This window comes from Nerophis ophidion, linkage group LG07 (assembly GCF_033978795.1).
Source record: "Nerophis ophidion isolate RoL-2023_Sa linkage group LG07, RoL_Noph_v1.0, whole genome shotgun sequence".
NCBI lineage: Eukaryota > Metazoa > Chordata > Actinopteri > Syngnathiformes > Syngnathidae > Nerophis > Nerophis ophidion.
In genome coordinates this window covers 57,405,465-57,421,857 of record NC_084617.1, presented here as the reverse complement: position 1 = coordinate 57,421,857, position 16,393 = coordinate 57,405,465, and the positions used below count along the sequence as shown (strand labels likewise).

The 16,393-nt window shown below is 39.7% G+C and overlaps 1 protein-coding gene across 5 annotated transcripts in view; it reads left to right on the top strand.

Annotated features, from left to right (window-relative positions):
- The first annotated feature begins 3,976 nt into the window (after window positions 1-3,976).
- Window positions 3,977-16,393, top strand: part of ebf2 (EBF transcription factor 2) — a 126,189-nt gene continuing 113,772 nt past the window's right edge. For 3 of the 5 annotated variants that reach the window (XM_061906628.1, XM_061906626.1, XM_061906624.1), the window contains exons 1-5: window positions 3,977-4,536; window positions 6,278-6,434; window positions 7,645-7,708; window positions 15,311-15,366; window positions 15,483-15,556. In XM_061906628.1, the coding sequence (XP_061762612.1) occupies window positions 4,403-4,536; window positions 6,278-6,434; window positions 7,645-7,708; window positions 15,311-15,366; window positions 15,483-15,556 (485 nt within the window). In that variant the 5' untranslated portion in view covers window positions 3,977-4,402. The remainder of the gene's footprint in view (window positions 4,537-6,277; window positions 6,435-7,644; window positions 7,709-15,310; window positions 15,367-15,482; window positions 15,557-16,393) is intronic. The other 2 variants (XM_061906627.1, XM_061906625.1) reach the window with 1 other exon arrangement.

Sequence of the window (16,393 nt, the reverse complement as noted above, 5' to 3'; positions counted from 1 at the left end):
CCAGAGCCCTTGCTGTGCGTCGAAGTGAGTCCGACTATATCCAGCCGGAATTTCTCGACTTCGCGCACTAGCTCAGGCTCTTTCCCCCCCAGTGACGTGACGTTCCACGTCCCAAGAGCTAGCTTCTGTAGCCGAGGATCTGACCGCCAAGTGCCCTGCCTTCGGCTGTCGCCCAGCTCACAATGCACCCGACCTCTATGGCCCCTGCTATGGGTGGTGAGCCCATTGGAGGGGTGACCCACGTTGCCTCTTCGGGCTGTGCCCGGCCGGGCCCCATGGGAACAGGCCCGGCCACCAGGCGCTCGCCATCGTGCCCCACCTCCGGGCCTGGCTCCAGAGGGGGGCCCCGGTGACCCGCGTCCGGGCGAGGGAAATCTGGGTCCATGATGTTTCTTCTTCATAAAGGTCTTCGAGCTGCTCTTTGTCTGATCCCTCACCTAGAACCTGTTTGCCTTGGGAGACCCTACCAGGGGGCTTTATGCCCCCGGACAACATAGCTCCTAGGATCATTGGGACACGCAAACTCCTCTACCACGATATGGTTGCAGCTCAGAGAGCAGAAAACAGGAACTAATGGATTCTTGAAGTTTGGTTTAGTTAGGTTATGTTACTTCAAGAAAACAGGAACTAATGGATTCTTGAAGTAACATAACCTAACTAAACCAAACATGACAATTTTGCACTACAACATACATGATTGAACACGTTATCCATCCATCCATTTTTCTTCCGCTTATTCCCTATGGGGTCGCGGGTGGCGCTGGGGCCTATCTCAGCTACAATCGGGCGGAAGGCGGGGTACACCCTGGACAAGTCGCCACCTCATCGTAATTTTCCACAAATTCGTTTTTGTATAAAACATTCATCAAAAATGAATACAAGTTTGAATAAAAAGTATAAAAATTGTTTGACACAATTACAAAAAGTTTAAGAAATTCTGCTTCCGGCCCTAATTTAGCCTGGTTGCATGTGTCCTGGGTTTTACTGTTCTACTGTCAAAATGGCTTCATGTACAAGAGTAATTTTAACAACAAAAATAAATCACAGTGTATTTATATAGCCCTTAAAGGCCTACTGAAATGAGATTTTCATATTTAAACGGGGATAGCAGGTTCATTCTATTGCCATATTTTTACTGAAAGGATTTAGTAGAGAACATCCACAATAAAGTTTGCAACTTTTGGTCGCTAATAAAAAAGCCTTGCCTTCACCGGAAGTAGCAGACCATGACATCACAAGGGTGAGGGCTCCTCACGTCCGTACATTGTTTATAATGGGAGCCTCCAACAAAAAGAGCTATTCGGACCGAGAAAACGACAATTCCCCCATTAATTTGAGCGAGGATGAAAGATTTGTGGATGATGACATTGATAGCGAAGGACTAGAAAAAAAATAAATAAATAAATAAGCGATTGCATTGGGACCGATTCAGATGTTTTTAGACACATTTACTAGAATAATTCTGGGAAATCCCTTATCTTTCTATTGTGTTGCAAGTGTTTTAGTGAGATTAAATAGTACCTGATAGTCGGAGGGGTGTGTCGTGAGGGAAGTCGACAGCAACTGCATGGACGGCGCGAGCTCAGCTGATCTCCGGTAAGAGGCGACTTTTTACCACAATTTTGTCACCGAAACCCGCCGGTTGAGAAGTGGTCGGGAACCATGTTCGCTTGACCGCTCTGATCCATAGTAAAGCTTCACCTCTGGGAATTTTAAACAAGGAATCACCGTGTGTTTGTGTCGCTAAAGGCTAAAGCTTCCCACCTCCATCTTTCTACTTTGACTTCTCCATTATTAATTGAACAAATTGCAAAAGATTCAGCAACACAGATGTCCAGAATACAGTTTAATTGCGCGATGAAAAGAGACGACTTTTAGCCGTCACAGTCCGTGACGTCACGCGCTTGCGTCATCATTCCGCAACGTTTTCAACAAGAATGTCAGGCTTTCCCCTGACAGTTTGTCTGTTTTAGTGTTTTCCTCTGCATTTGTCTGTTTCGTCTGTGTCTAGTATCTCCTGTCTTTAGTTCCTGTCTACTGCTCTTATTTTGTCAGCTTCCAGTCTTGTTCCCTGAGTGCTGTGTTCCTCCTCAGCTGCGGCTGATTGGCACCTGGCCACACCTGTTATCAATCAGCCTGCTCCTATTTGTACCTGCATTGTCTTGTGTCAGTGGCTGGATCATTGTATTGTCATTTGTATTGTCGTTGCCTCATGTCACTCTTGTGTCTTTGCTACCTGACGTGTCTGGCATCATTTCAGCTATTAACTGTCGTGCTACATCTCGTCCTGGTCGTCGTAGCGGTAAGCTGTTTTTGTTAGCCATAGCTATTTCCAGTTTTTCTGTTTGTTATCCTCTAGCTTCCATGCTAAAGTTCCTTTTTGTTTCTTGTTAGCTTCTATGCCAAAAGCCTTTTGTTCTTTATCTGCCCACGTACGCGCTTTTGGTTTGAACCCTCTGTTTGGTTTTGTCTTAGTATTTATATTAAAATCATGTTTGCTCACTCCATGCCTGCCTCCATCTCTGCATCTTGGGGTTCGTCATCAAATAACCCTGACAAAGAAACTCTGCGGGAAATTTAAAATTGCAATTTAGTAAACTAAAAAGGCCGTATTGGCATGTGTTGCAATGTTAATATTTCATCATTGATATATAAACTATCAGACTGCGTGGTCGGTACTAGTGGGTTTCATCCATCCATCCATTTTCTACCGCTTATTCCCTTTCGGGGTCGCGGGGGGCGCTGGCGCCTATCTCAGCTACAATCGGGCGGAAGGCGGGGTACACCCTGGACAAGTCACCACCTCATCGCAGGGCCAACACGGATAGACAGACAACATTCACACTCACATTCACACACTAGGGCCAATTCATCAACCTATCCCCAGGTGCATGTCTTTGGAAGTGGGAGGAAGCCGGAGTACCCGGAGGGAACCCACGCATTCACGGGGAGAACATGCAAACTCCACACAGAAAGATCCCGAGCCTGGATTTGAACCCAGGACTGCAGGACCTTCGTATTGTGAGGCAGACGCACTAACCCCTCTCCCACCATGAAGCCCTAGTGGGTTTCAGTAGGACTTTAATCACAAGTGTCTCAAAGGGCCTGCACAAGTCACAACGAAATCCTCTGCTCAGATCCAACATCAGGCCAAGGAAAAACTCAACCCAAATGCAACCAGATTTAGTGATTGCATGATGTGCAACTGATTTTTATGAGTAATCAGTGAAGGAATGCAATAAGAGTGTGCAGAACTTTGGAGTGACATGCAGCTGCCAATCACGTCAGATGGGACGTGTGCAGAGGACACGACAAGGTGGTCGGGGTTAGAGTGGAGAGACTCCCCGATACGGCTTTCATAACTGGGAGGTGCGTGGGGGGGAACATCTGACTTTGTCCCGCGCTGGCAGCAGATGGTGGGCTGAGGCGGGACCCCAATGTGGGGGAGATTTACACTCATTGTCCCGGCCACTGAGACAATAGTCTCGTGGGTAGAGGGGGAAGTCACCAGGGCTGGGCAAAACTTTGTGTTTTTAGCAAAAAAAATGGGAGAAAAAGTGGTATTTTTGGAGTGATGCTGTTTTATTACACCAAAAATACATGAATTACGCGCTTAACGCCTGGAGCGCATTGGATGTGTTGTACGCATGGCGCACAGGGCTGGGTAAAAAAATAAATAAATAATACCTATACTTTACTGACAATAAATTTAACGAACAACATTTTGTGAGCTTTAATGTTATAGTTTTGCATTTACGCGCGTCTAAAGTGGGGTAGCTTCACGCACGCGCCTTCAAGTGATTTTTGAGCGTTAAAAGTTGTCCACGCCGAGTGGATGCTGAACCTGGCTTCGGTCCAAACAACGGGGGATGCACTTTACACCAATGAGAGCATCCATCGCAACAATCGGTCCCCCATATGGCAGCCTGGCCCCTCCTCCTCCTCCATGCTCCATCCTCATTCATGCTCCAAGACAGCGGTTCAGTCTGCAAGCCTCCTGGCCCTCGGACCAACTACTTTTTTGACACAAACCAAAAACAAAAAACAAAACAAAAAAAACGTGCACATAAAATTGTGCACATTTGCAGGATTGAAGAGTTGCATCCACCGAGCAGGTGATTACCGGCGCTCCGCTTGGACCATGATTAGGAACAGTGAGAGGATCTATTTATCTACTTCTCACATCTAAACGCAAGTGTGAGAGGATTTTCTTTTAAAGACAAGCGCTAAAACATCACACTTCAGCTGCAATTTCACTCCTAAAGCTCTTTTTTTTTTTTGGTCTTGTTGCGCCCTGGAGTTCGGAGCGCAGCGTCTTTTTTTTTGGGAGGGTGGTTGTTTGCTGAAGAGCTTTTTTTGTTGACTTTCAAAAAGTGCACCCACAACTCAGGACAGGGCTTAAATGTTTGGGATCCAGGAGCATTTGATGCGAGAAGTGAGCGGATTAAAAGAGAGAAGTCTTGGGGAGGAGATGGATCCAGTCCGCTCTTGGGTTCGGAACGTCGGGGTGGTGGATGCCAACGTTGCTGCGCAAAGGTACTTTACTGTACACTATACATAAATAAATACGTATATATATATATATATATATATATATATATATATATATATATATATATATATATATATATATATATATATATATATATATATATATATATATATGTATGTTTATATGTACATTTATATATATATATATATATATATATATATATATATATATATATATATATACATATGTGTGTGTAAACATAAAAAAAATTCATTTATACTGCATGTTTTATCCCATATGTCTAAATGTCATTTTTGTCTTTTAAAAGAGCTGTTGAAAGCTTGCTACAAAAATACATTTATCCTCTTTAAAAATTTTGCAAAACCAAATAGACAACATGAAGAATCCAAAAATGTTCAAAAGTAATGACAATTAATTTGAATGTGTTGGAAGAAAAGCTTTAGTGACACAAGTAACAACGAAAAAGCCTATAAAGTTCAACTAACAAATTGAAATATTAGTGAAAAGTCCCTAAAACACAACTGTCAATCAAGTTTCGCCACTGTTGAAAAACAGCTGACTTTTAAACTTTAACTGTTATTTCTTTAAATTACATTTAAGGCTGCCTAAAATACTTGATAGATGTCGATATATATATATATATATATATATATATATATATATATATATATATATATATAATGTTTGTGTATGTGTGTTTATATGTATATGTTATAGGCTTATAACTTATAAATTATGTTCACAAAGTGTTTTAAATGTTCAGACCAGAAACACTCAAAATACAACGCATATGTCCTCCAAGAAAGTAAATTAAAGCACATTTATTTAAATGCATAATACATTTTAAAAAGTGTGTTCAATTGGCTGTAATTAAAAATAAAAACACATTATTTTCATGTAGTTTAAAAAAAACTTTTAGCAAAACACGAGGCAAAGAAATAAGTATTTAGGTAACATTTGGCAGCATTGATATAATATTTGTCAGAAATTAAGTGAGTTTTTGAAGTTGTTAAATATACTGTATATTTTAGGGATGTGATCCAACATTTTGGGGAAAATGCATATATTCTGTAACCCATGTATTGATACTTCTTTGAACAATGCTTAAAAGGATGATTTGTAGCTCGACTCATGTTTAATAAGGCCATAAAGTTCAGAATAAATGTTTATTTGAATAAGTATAAAATTAGATTATATAATTTAATTTTTAACAATATTTATTTACCTTTTTTGGTGGCTGATTTGTTACTTGTTTAATTTTCTAACCAACAATGGATCATGTACTTGTTGAAAATAATATACATTTTCCTTATTTTTGTAAAAATATAAATAATAAAAGAACAAAAACGGACTACATTCTGGTTTAAAATAGTATATATTTTAACTTACTTTTTTGGTGTTTATTTTATTTTGAACAGAGACAATATTCTTTGTGAAAATAATATTATTGGCTATTTTTCAGGTTTTTAACAGAAACAGATCGCGTGCGTGTTGAAGAAAATAATATGTATTAACCTGAATTTTTTGGTGATTATTTTCTTTTTAACCTACGTTTATCAGCTGCTTGTTGAAAATAATATTAATTGGCCTTGTTTTTTTTTTTGTTTTTTTTCTACAAATATGGATCATGTTTGTTTTTAAAATTGATATAATTAAGCTACCGGTACCTCTTTTTTTTTCTTCTTATAAACAAAAATGGATCATGTGACTAGAGGCTGTTGTGGGTCAGCATGTATTACACTAAACATGTGTTGTTGCCTGCAGTGGAGTTGCCCTCTCCAGAGCCCACTTTGAGAAGCAGCCGCCTTCCAATCTCCGCAAGTCCAACTTCTTCCACTTTGTCCTGGCACTCTACGACCGACACGGGCAGCCTGTGGAAGTGGAGAGGACGTCCTTTGTGGACTTTGTGGAACACGACAAGGTGTGTTTAGAGCTCTGTCTCTGTCACTTTCAGTTGGGCACATTCAGTAACAAGATACTGGGGAATATTCCGTCCAAAGAAACCAGTTGCTCCTCTTGATCTTCAGATGGAACAGCTGACGGCTTCATGTTTACACTAACTGAAGCCTCAGTGAGCTGATGATGTGGGATTGAAAAAGAATATCTAATGACTAATTAGCAGCTTGCCTCATTAGCAGTGTGTGTGTGGTGGGGCTGCGGGTGATGGACCACTACTTTTAAAAAAAAAATGCTAATGATTCCCACTCCTGTTAGAGAGCTAATCATCAAAGTGTCATCTTAAAACACAACTATGTGGCAACCAGAGACACATTCCTGGAGTTGGACGGTGGCCTCGAGTCCGGTGTTGATGGACACGGGTGACTTCTGTTTTCTCAAGATCTTGTCAAGTCAGGTTTACTGAGAATGTCACAGGCAAAAGTGTGTGTGAGGGTGTTAATGCCAGGGTGGAAAGCTGTCAGTGGGTGCCAGTGGGTTCATTTTCTGCATGGTTACCCTGGCATCTGTTTTGGCTTTGTAATTATGCAAAGGTAGCGCGATGGCATATGACAAAATAAACAGCCCCTGGTTTAGATGGATGGAACCTTCAACATTGGACATCGTGATGTCTAAAATTGGAACTTCCCCATACTTACCCAACTTGTCTTCATGCATCTTAATTTCTTTTGGTCTTCTTCATTTTCTTTTCCCCAGTTGCCTTCTTGTTCTTCTCCCCTTGCTCTCATCTCGGAGATGCCTCCTGGGTTATTGGACCAGAGAGCATTCCTTTGAGACCACTTAGAAAGACCAGTAGAGATAGAAGAAGAGAATGAGAGGGGGGGTTAAGAGACAGGAGGAGGAAGTAGGGTGATAGCGCAAAGGAAGTTTTTTCGTCAAGGTCGACCGCTTACTACTTGTAGCTCTCCTAACCTGTAGTTGCATACCACCACTGCACCAGCGCTCGGGACTTATCATAGTCCGCCTTCTTAGAAGACCTGCGGTTCAAGTGTTGAGCTTCCAACAACGACACTTCTCGTCCTGGAGAAGATCCAACAGTAGGATTTGCAGAGATCGGCTTTGTGTACCAACGTTTAGTAGTAGTGATGGTTGGGGTTTGTCAGTGTCCCTAACGTGCTTAACTGCATGCTCTGGGTTTTGTGTGTGTGTGTGTGTGTCTGCGCTGTGTTTCCAAGGAGCAGACGGGAGAAAAGACCAACAACGGCACTCACTACAAGCTCCAGCTCCTCTATAGCAATGGTAAGAAGTCAACGCTTCCACTTGGATCAGTTTGCACATTCATAAAAAAGTTGAAGGTCCATTCCTGTCCCTCAAATATCCAGTGACTTCAATATGATACATAATGTTGTATAACTTCCTACGAACTATAGCATCCTCTGCATTGGTTATTTGGGATGTTTTAGTGCTGTCAAAGGATTTAAAAAAAACAAAAAATCAGATTAATCACGCTTTTGAATTTGGATTGATCATGATTAATCACAGGTTACTTAAAAAAAACATTTGATGATTTTACGCAACTTCAACTACTGTCTTACCAACTGGTCTCAGGCTGGTCAGAGTTAAAAAAAAACATTGGAAATCTGGTACACACAAGTAATTAAGCTTATGGATGAAAAAAAAAAACCTAGTCACTATCATCACTGTGCCTTATAAAAAAATACAGTATATTGAACTGGGACAGTTCTTCATACATTTGCAGAGTTATCTATAAAGTACTGCATGAATTGGCTCCAGATCCTCTGGCAGAGTTCGGCAGTCAAAGAAACAGGCGTGAGCGTGTCACTCCAGGCTCTGTCAGAGGTGACTGTTATATTCCTCAACGCAGGAGCACTTTCAGTAAATCGGCCTGGTCAGTAAGGAGTGCAAATGTGTGAAACTCAGTACCTGTGGAGGTTAAACTGGTCACAACTTACAAGGCCTTCACAAAAAAAATTAAAATGTGGCTTATCAACGCCTACAGCCTCCAGCAGTAAAAGATGAGTTCTGATAGGTAACCATCCTTGGTAAAGGTAAAGAAGCATGTGCGGACAAATAAAAATTACATTTCCATCCATTTTCCACTGCCGGTCCCTTAATATGCATATATACCCAATTAATGCAATAATTTTTCTTACTAATCACATGAGTTATTTCGTTATTTTTGATTGCCCTATTTTTTTTTTTTTTAACAGTGAACCCTGTAAGATCCGACCAAAATATCTGGTTTTACTCACTAGCATTAGCTTACAGCTAGAGATCGACATAACTTTGAACAATGCTTAGAAAAAGTAGTGGACGATATTCCTTGAATTAAAGAAATAAATAATCCAAAACCATCACAGAGCGTGTAGCTCGCTAACTTGGCAAAGCAGTTAGAGCGTATCACTGCTAGTCTGCATTGTACTGAAGCAGAATTTATCTATAACGCCAGTTAAAAGTATTATTACATTACCGTAGTTGTGTGAAGTGCATTCTATTGCATTGTTTTTCATACAAAACCCTTACCTACAAGTCTTTTTCTCTTTTTAAAAGGCATGTTACATGTTAAAATTGTCTGGTTTTGGGGTGCCAAGCACCAATTAAATTGATTTCAATTAATTTCGAATGCCAGTGTTGATTTGAGATCCAAGTGAAGAGCTCCATCACAGAACCAATTAAGCTCATAAATTGAGGTACTTACTATAGTTTCTTTCATTTTGAACAAGCTTAACAAAGCTACAATAATGAACGAGTGCAATTCAACAAAAAAGAGTAAGAAGTGGCAGAGCTCGTACATTTCCCGAGTTTAATTATATATATATATATATATATATATATATATATATATATATATATATCCATCCATTTTCTAACGCTTATTCCCTTTTTGGGGTTGCGGGGGGCCCTGGCGCCTATCTCAGCTACAATTGGGCGGAAGGTGGGGTACACACTGGACAAGTCGCCACCTCATCGCAGGGCCAACACAGATAGACAGACAACATTATTCACACTCACCTTCACACACTAGGGACAATTTTTTATTGCCAATCAACCTATCCCCAAGTGCATGTTTTTGGAAGTATATATATATATATATACATATATATATATATATATATATATATATATATATATATATATATATATATATATATATACATATATATGTGTGTATATATATAATTATATATATATATACATTTATATATATATATAATTGTATATATGTGTATATATATATATATATATATCTCTATATATATATATATATATATATATATATATATATATATACTCATCCATCCATTTCTACCGCTTGTCCCTTTTTGGGGTCGCTGGAGCCTATCTCTGCGGCATTCGGGCAGAAGGCGGGGTATACCCTGGAAAAGTCTCCACCTCATCGCAGATATATATATATATATATATATGTATATGTGTCTATATATATATAAAAAAAAATATATATATATATATATATATATATGTGTACATACTAGAATTTTTACATGGGGGAAAAAGGTGTGATAGTAGGGTTCATCAAGTTGTTTGAAGAAATAGACTAAATAGATAATTAGTAAACAATGACACTGTATATCCATCCATCCATTTTCTACCGCTTGTCCTTCTTGGGGTCACGGGGGATGCTGGATCTTATCCCAACACAGATAGCCAGACAACGTTCACACTCACATTCACAAACTTGAGCCAATTTAGTTTTGCCAATCAACCTATCCCCAGGTGCAGGTCTTTGGAGGTGGGAGGAAGTCAGAGTACTCGGAGGGAACCCACGCAGTCACGGGGAGAACACGCAAACTCAAAGTCAATCAATCAAATTTTATTTATATAGCTCTAAATCACAAGTGTCTCAAAGGGCTGCACAAGCCACAACGACATCCTCGGCTCAGATCCCACATCAGGGCAAGAACAAACTCCACCTAATGGGATACAATGAGAAAACTTGTTAAACTCCACACAGAAAGAGCCAGAGCCTGGCTCACCCAATACCTTTGTATTGTGAGGCACACAAACTAACCCCTCTTTCACCGTAATCCTGACACTATATAGTAAACAAATATTAGTAAAAAGTACATTTGATTGACAGTAAGTGATATCAGGCACTTTGGTTTTCGTAGAATTCCGGATACATGGTATGTGGGGACTGTGGTTCTCAGCAATTTTCTTCTTCCATGTATCCTGTGAACACCATATGCTTATACTGCAGCTCATAGCTTGTTTGACTCATTGCTCAAACCGGTCCATTGTTTTACTCTGTAAAAAAAAACTGCTGAACTAGCTAAATGCAGGTCGCAGCTATGTTCCCGTACTCTAACAGTCATTTTTTTAAGTAAGGGCACAGAAACATTCCATTTATGGGTACCACCCCAGCAACAGACAACCCCAAAGGTACAAAAACCTTCTTCTGCTTCGACTAATCACACGGTCATCTCTAAGGAAGCACATGTTGACACTCCCCAACCCTGAGATCAAAAATCAATCCGACACCCCTCGATTGTAATTCCCACATCACATCAGGGATACACAGAGAGATGTAGTTCCCATGAGCAACGGCGGCCTCTACTCTGCCATCGCAGTGGCACCCATGGGAGAGAAGATAAAAGACATGTTCTCCAGCAACCCTCTTATACACTCCACACACACACACACACACACACATACACACACACACACACACGCATTGCGTCCATAGAAGCACACCAACAACACTTCCTCTTTATCCCCTTTTCCTATGCAATATCAAAGGCCTTTCAATAGAGACTTTGATGTGAGGGAACACATTTTGAAAAAAAGCACTAGTCTCCAACCTCCTGATATAAAACCAATATATTTCACTTTGTTTTAATCTCTGGTGTGATTTACTGTTAAGTTTTTTTTACACAAGTCAAGAGTTGAGAGTGTGTTTGCGATTAATTGAAGCGGCCAAACTGGTTATTGCTGTTGTAGCTGTTGGTGTGAATACTGTAGCTTATTTGCAGGGCTATTCAATTTGAGGGCCAGATGCCAAATCCGGCCCCCAAGTTCGGTTCAAAACTTGGGATACAAACATTTTGCAAATAATTCCTAAAAACACTTGCATGCTCCTGTTTTATGGAAGAACTTGGACCACTGTGAGCACATTGGCAGATCCTTGTATTTACAATTTAGATTGTAAGCAAATATAGAACATTGGGGTTCAAACATGGTGTTCCTCAAGGCACCCCTTTAAGACTTCGCAGTTACAATGTGCAGCACGGTGGAGCAGGGGTTAGTGCATCTGCCTCACAATACGAAGGTCATTGTTGTGATCCGCTTCCCGGATCACATCCTTAGTCTTGTTCTTGAGTTCTTTTGTGTGTTTTGATTATTTTTGGACTCTTCCGATCCCTTATTTTGTGTGTGCATTCCTGTTTTGGTTACCATGGTTTCTGATTTGTCCCAGCTGCTCTTGTTTTATGCATACGGGTGTCTTGATTGTTACTTTAGTATTTAAGCCTGCATTCTACCTCAGTTCGTCTTTGGTTCGTCATTTGCTACATGCAACTTTCACGTTTGGTTTCTCTAGTCCTAGCTCGGCACGCGTCAGTTTTGGACTTTCGAACTCCATTGCTAAATGTTAGCTTAGCTTACCGTGCGTGGGCACGCACTTTCTTTTCTGTTTTGTACCAGTGTTATTTTACCTTTTTGTACAATAAACCAGCTCTTGCCTGCAATCCCTGCATGTCTGGTCCCACTGCATTTTGGGGTGACAGCTCGCTTATCACAATGCGTTCCAAATGTGACAGTCATGGGGTCAATCCTAGGTTCTGGATCTTTCCGTGCGGAGTTTGCATGTTCTCCCCGTGACTGCGTGAGTTCCCTCCGGGTACTCCGGCTTCCTCCCACCTCCAAAAACATGCACCTGGGAATAGCCTGATTGGCAACACTAAATTGGCCCTAGTGTGTGTATGTTAAAGTTAAAGTACAAATGATTGTAACAGTGTGAATGGTTGTCTTTCTATCTGTGTTGGCCCTGTGATGAGGTGGCGACTTGTCCAGGTTGTACACCCCCTTCCGCTTGTGTACAGTTAGGATAGGCTCCAGCACCCCCCGCGACCCCGAACAAGACAAGCGGTAGAAAATGGATGGATTTATGTAACTAAGGTGTTGCATTCAGTAATCATTTGTTCAACATCTTTAGTTATACTTGTGGTGTTCCTCAAGGTTCCAGTTTAGGTCCTCTCTTTTTCATCATTTGCGGTAATTCATTGGTTAAAAAAAAACTTGTGAGAGACTCACATTTTTGTAGCATATTTTTGAAATGTTGTCGTAGAAATAATTGTTAACAATTTTTTTTTTTGCAAAAGCCCCCCAAAAACAGCAGCGTGCTCCTGTATTTCTGACCAAACAAATAGATTAAAATCCAGTGTCTACTGTAGAGGACGCTGGTTCTCCATCCATCCATCCATTTCTACCGCTTATTCCCTTTTGGGGTTGCGGGGGGTGCTGGTGCCTATCTCAGCTACAATCGGCCGGAAGGCGGAGTACACCTTGGACAAGTCGCCACCTCATTGCAGGGCCAGCTGGTTCTCCAGAACAGTGGTTCTCAAATGGAGGTATGCGTACGCCTGGGGGTACTTGAAGGTATGCCAAGGGGTATGTGACATTTTTAGAAAATATTCTAAAAATAGCAACAATTCAAAAATCCTCTATAAATATATTTATTGAATAATACTTCAACAAAATATGAATGTATGTTCATAAACTGTGAAAAGAAATGCAACAATGCAATAATCAGTGTTGACAGCTACATTTTTTGTGGACATGTTCCATAAATATTAATGTTGAAGATGTATTTTTTTGTGAAGAAATGTTAAGAATTAAGTCCATGAATCCAGATGGATGTCTATTACAATCCCCAAAGAGGGCACTTTAAGTTGATGATTACCACCTCTTGTGTAGAAATCTTTATTTATAATTGAATCACTTCTTTATTTTTCAACATGTTTTTAGTTATTTTCATATCTTTTTGCCAAATAGTTCAAGAAAGACCACTACAAATGAGCAATATTTTGCACAGTTATACAATTTAATAAAGCAGAAACTGATGACATAGTGTTTTATTTTACTTCTTTATCTCTTTTTTTCAACCAAAAATGCCTTGATCTGATTAGGGGGTATTTGAATTAATAAAATGTCCACAGGGGGTACATCACTGAAAAAAAAGGTTGAGAACCACTGCTCCAGAATATACCAAATAAGACTTATAGTGAAGGTAGAAATCCGGCCTTGGGGTCCCTAGCTTTCTAGAAATGTGGCCCACAAAACAATTTAGTCGAACATCCCTGCTCTGTAGTCCCCAACTCATGTCATGAGCGTATAGTTGATAAATTGTGAGAGAAGTGCTGTAAATTCTGTCCTCAAACAGAACATGACCAATAATCATCAAACATCAAATAACTCTCAATCCCCAAAGAAACTATCAAAGATAAAATATGAGGTGCATGCCAATCGTATTTCTCCATGTTGCCTGGATGGAGTTCAATGTTGTGTTTTTTTCAACTACAATATGAGGAGATGGGGTTGGGAGGGGGGTTAAGATTTATATCATAAATCTTTTATTTTCTGACTATCCCCAGTGTGTTGCAGTTTTTATCAACTGACTGGAAAGACTTGAAGGGTAGATGTTATATATCACTGCTCGGGTTAACCGAATAAGCCTTAATTTATTATCATTATCTGAGCAAAATCAACATGTTTGTGCATAGCGAACTTGATTCCCTCTTTGACTTTCCACTTAATTACATTTCCAATGAAAACATTGTTTGTTTTTCATTATTTTGGGAAATAATTCATCTCAAAAAGGACATGTTTAAAATGAGTTATGTTGTGTGTGTGTGTGTGTGTGTTGATTCTCTAAATTATTGTTGTGGCGATTACATGTTGTCTTAAACCAGGGGGGTCAAACATACGGCTCACGGGCCGGATCAGGCCCACAGACAGGTTTTATCTGGCCCGCGGGATGAGTTTAAGTATAAAAATGAGCTGAAATCAAGATGTCGCAATAGCAATTTTTTTGTATCTTTGTAGATTATGCTACATATGTAAACAAAACAAAAATGGGTTGTACTTGTATAGCGCTTTTCTACCTTCAAGGTACTCAAAAGCGCCTTCACACTACTTCCACATTTACCCATTCACACACACATTCACACACTGATGGAGGGAGCTGCCATGCAAGGCGCCAACCAGCACCCATCAGGAGCAAGGGTGAAGTGTCTTGCTCAGGACACAACGGACGTGACGAGGTTGGTTCTAGGTGGGATTTGAACCAGTGACCCTCGGGTTGCGCACGGCCACTCTCCCACTGCACTACGATGGTGTTAGTCCACCAGTTGAGGAAAATGAGCAAACTACATAAATAACATCCTGTAATTTGATTTCATATTATTTTTTTATCTTGATAGATTTAAAATGAACACCAATGAGTAGACTGGTAAATACTATTACATAATGTTTTCAGAAAGTATAAATAACGACAAATAAAGATAGAATACTATTAACCACAACATGTGAGTGTAAAAAAAACCCAAACAACATTATGATTTGTACATTTTCAGAACGTACTTCTTCTATTTTTAAAAAACAATCTGAACTTGTCTTTATTTTTAAGTTATCGTGCCGTGATTTTACCAGTCCGGTCCACTTGGGAGTAGATTTCTCTCCATGTGGCCCCCGATCTAAACTGAGCTTGACACCCCTGTCATGAATAGTTGTCATATAATTGTTTACCAAGTATTATCATCTTTTGTTGTTATCTAGTGTCAAAGTGCTTTGAGTACCTTGAAGGTAGAAAAGCGCTATATAAGTACAACCCATTCATTTATTATTTCTATTTATTCTCTGCAGGGGTTCGTACAGAGCAGGATCTTTATGCACGACTCATCGACTCAGTCACAAAACAGGTAAGTGACTATCATTTCTTCCTGGAATTTAACAACTTTCAGGGAAACAGCATGCTTGAATGATTTTTTTTTACATAAAACTGACATTTTCTGTTGCCTATTCCCCCTTCTTGCAGCCCATTGCGTATGAAGGACAAAACAAGAATCCAGAAATGTGTAGAGTTTTGCTCACACATGAGGTCATGTGCAGGTGGGTGCTATTTACAATCTAACACACACACACGCACGCACACACACACACACACACAAACACACACACACACACACACACACACACACACACACACACATATATACACGCACCCACACATTCTTGTATTTGATACCTTCTTGAGACCTCCGAAAAAGGCCTACCTCTAGTATTATGATAAAAGTCGTAATTTTACTCAACACAAGTCAAAATTGTACAAAAAAACTGAACATTTGTGCAATAATATGATAAAAGTTGAAATTGTACTCAATAACAGTCAGAATTTTACAAGAAAAGCTTAAAATGTTGGCAATTTTCTAAAAAGAGTCCTAATTTTACTTGACATAAGTCACAATTTTATAAGAAAACTAACATTTTGGCAATATAATAATAATAATAATAATAATTGGAATTTTACTTGGCAAAATTATGACACAAGTCAGCTGTTCACCTGGCGGGTTTTTTCGGGGATGAATAGGGAAGTCCTTCTTTAGCTGCCGTCTTGTTTCATCATATATTGCTGCCTTTGCACATTAAATCAACAAAAAATCCCGACTTTGGAGCAATGTTCACGGACTCTAGTATTTGGCTCTCTATCAGATGTTTTCCGTATTTGGACAATGATTTCGGTTCTAAATTGTTCACTGGTCCTCATATGGGAAGGAGGTACTTTTTCTTGATGTCTCAAGAAGGGTAGCAATACAAGAAAACACACACCCACAATTTATAGCATATGCAAACTAAACTAAACTGTATACGGGTTAGTGGCGGGCCTAAATATGATCAAAAGCACAGACCTACATTTATTTAAATTCTTGTATTTGTTCCATGAAATGA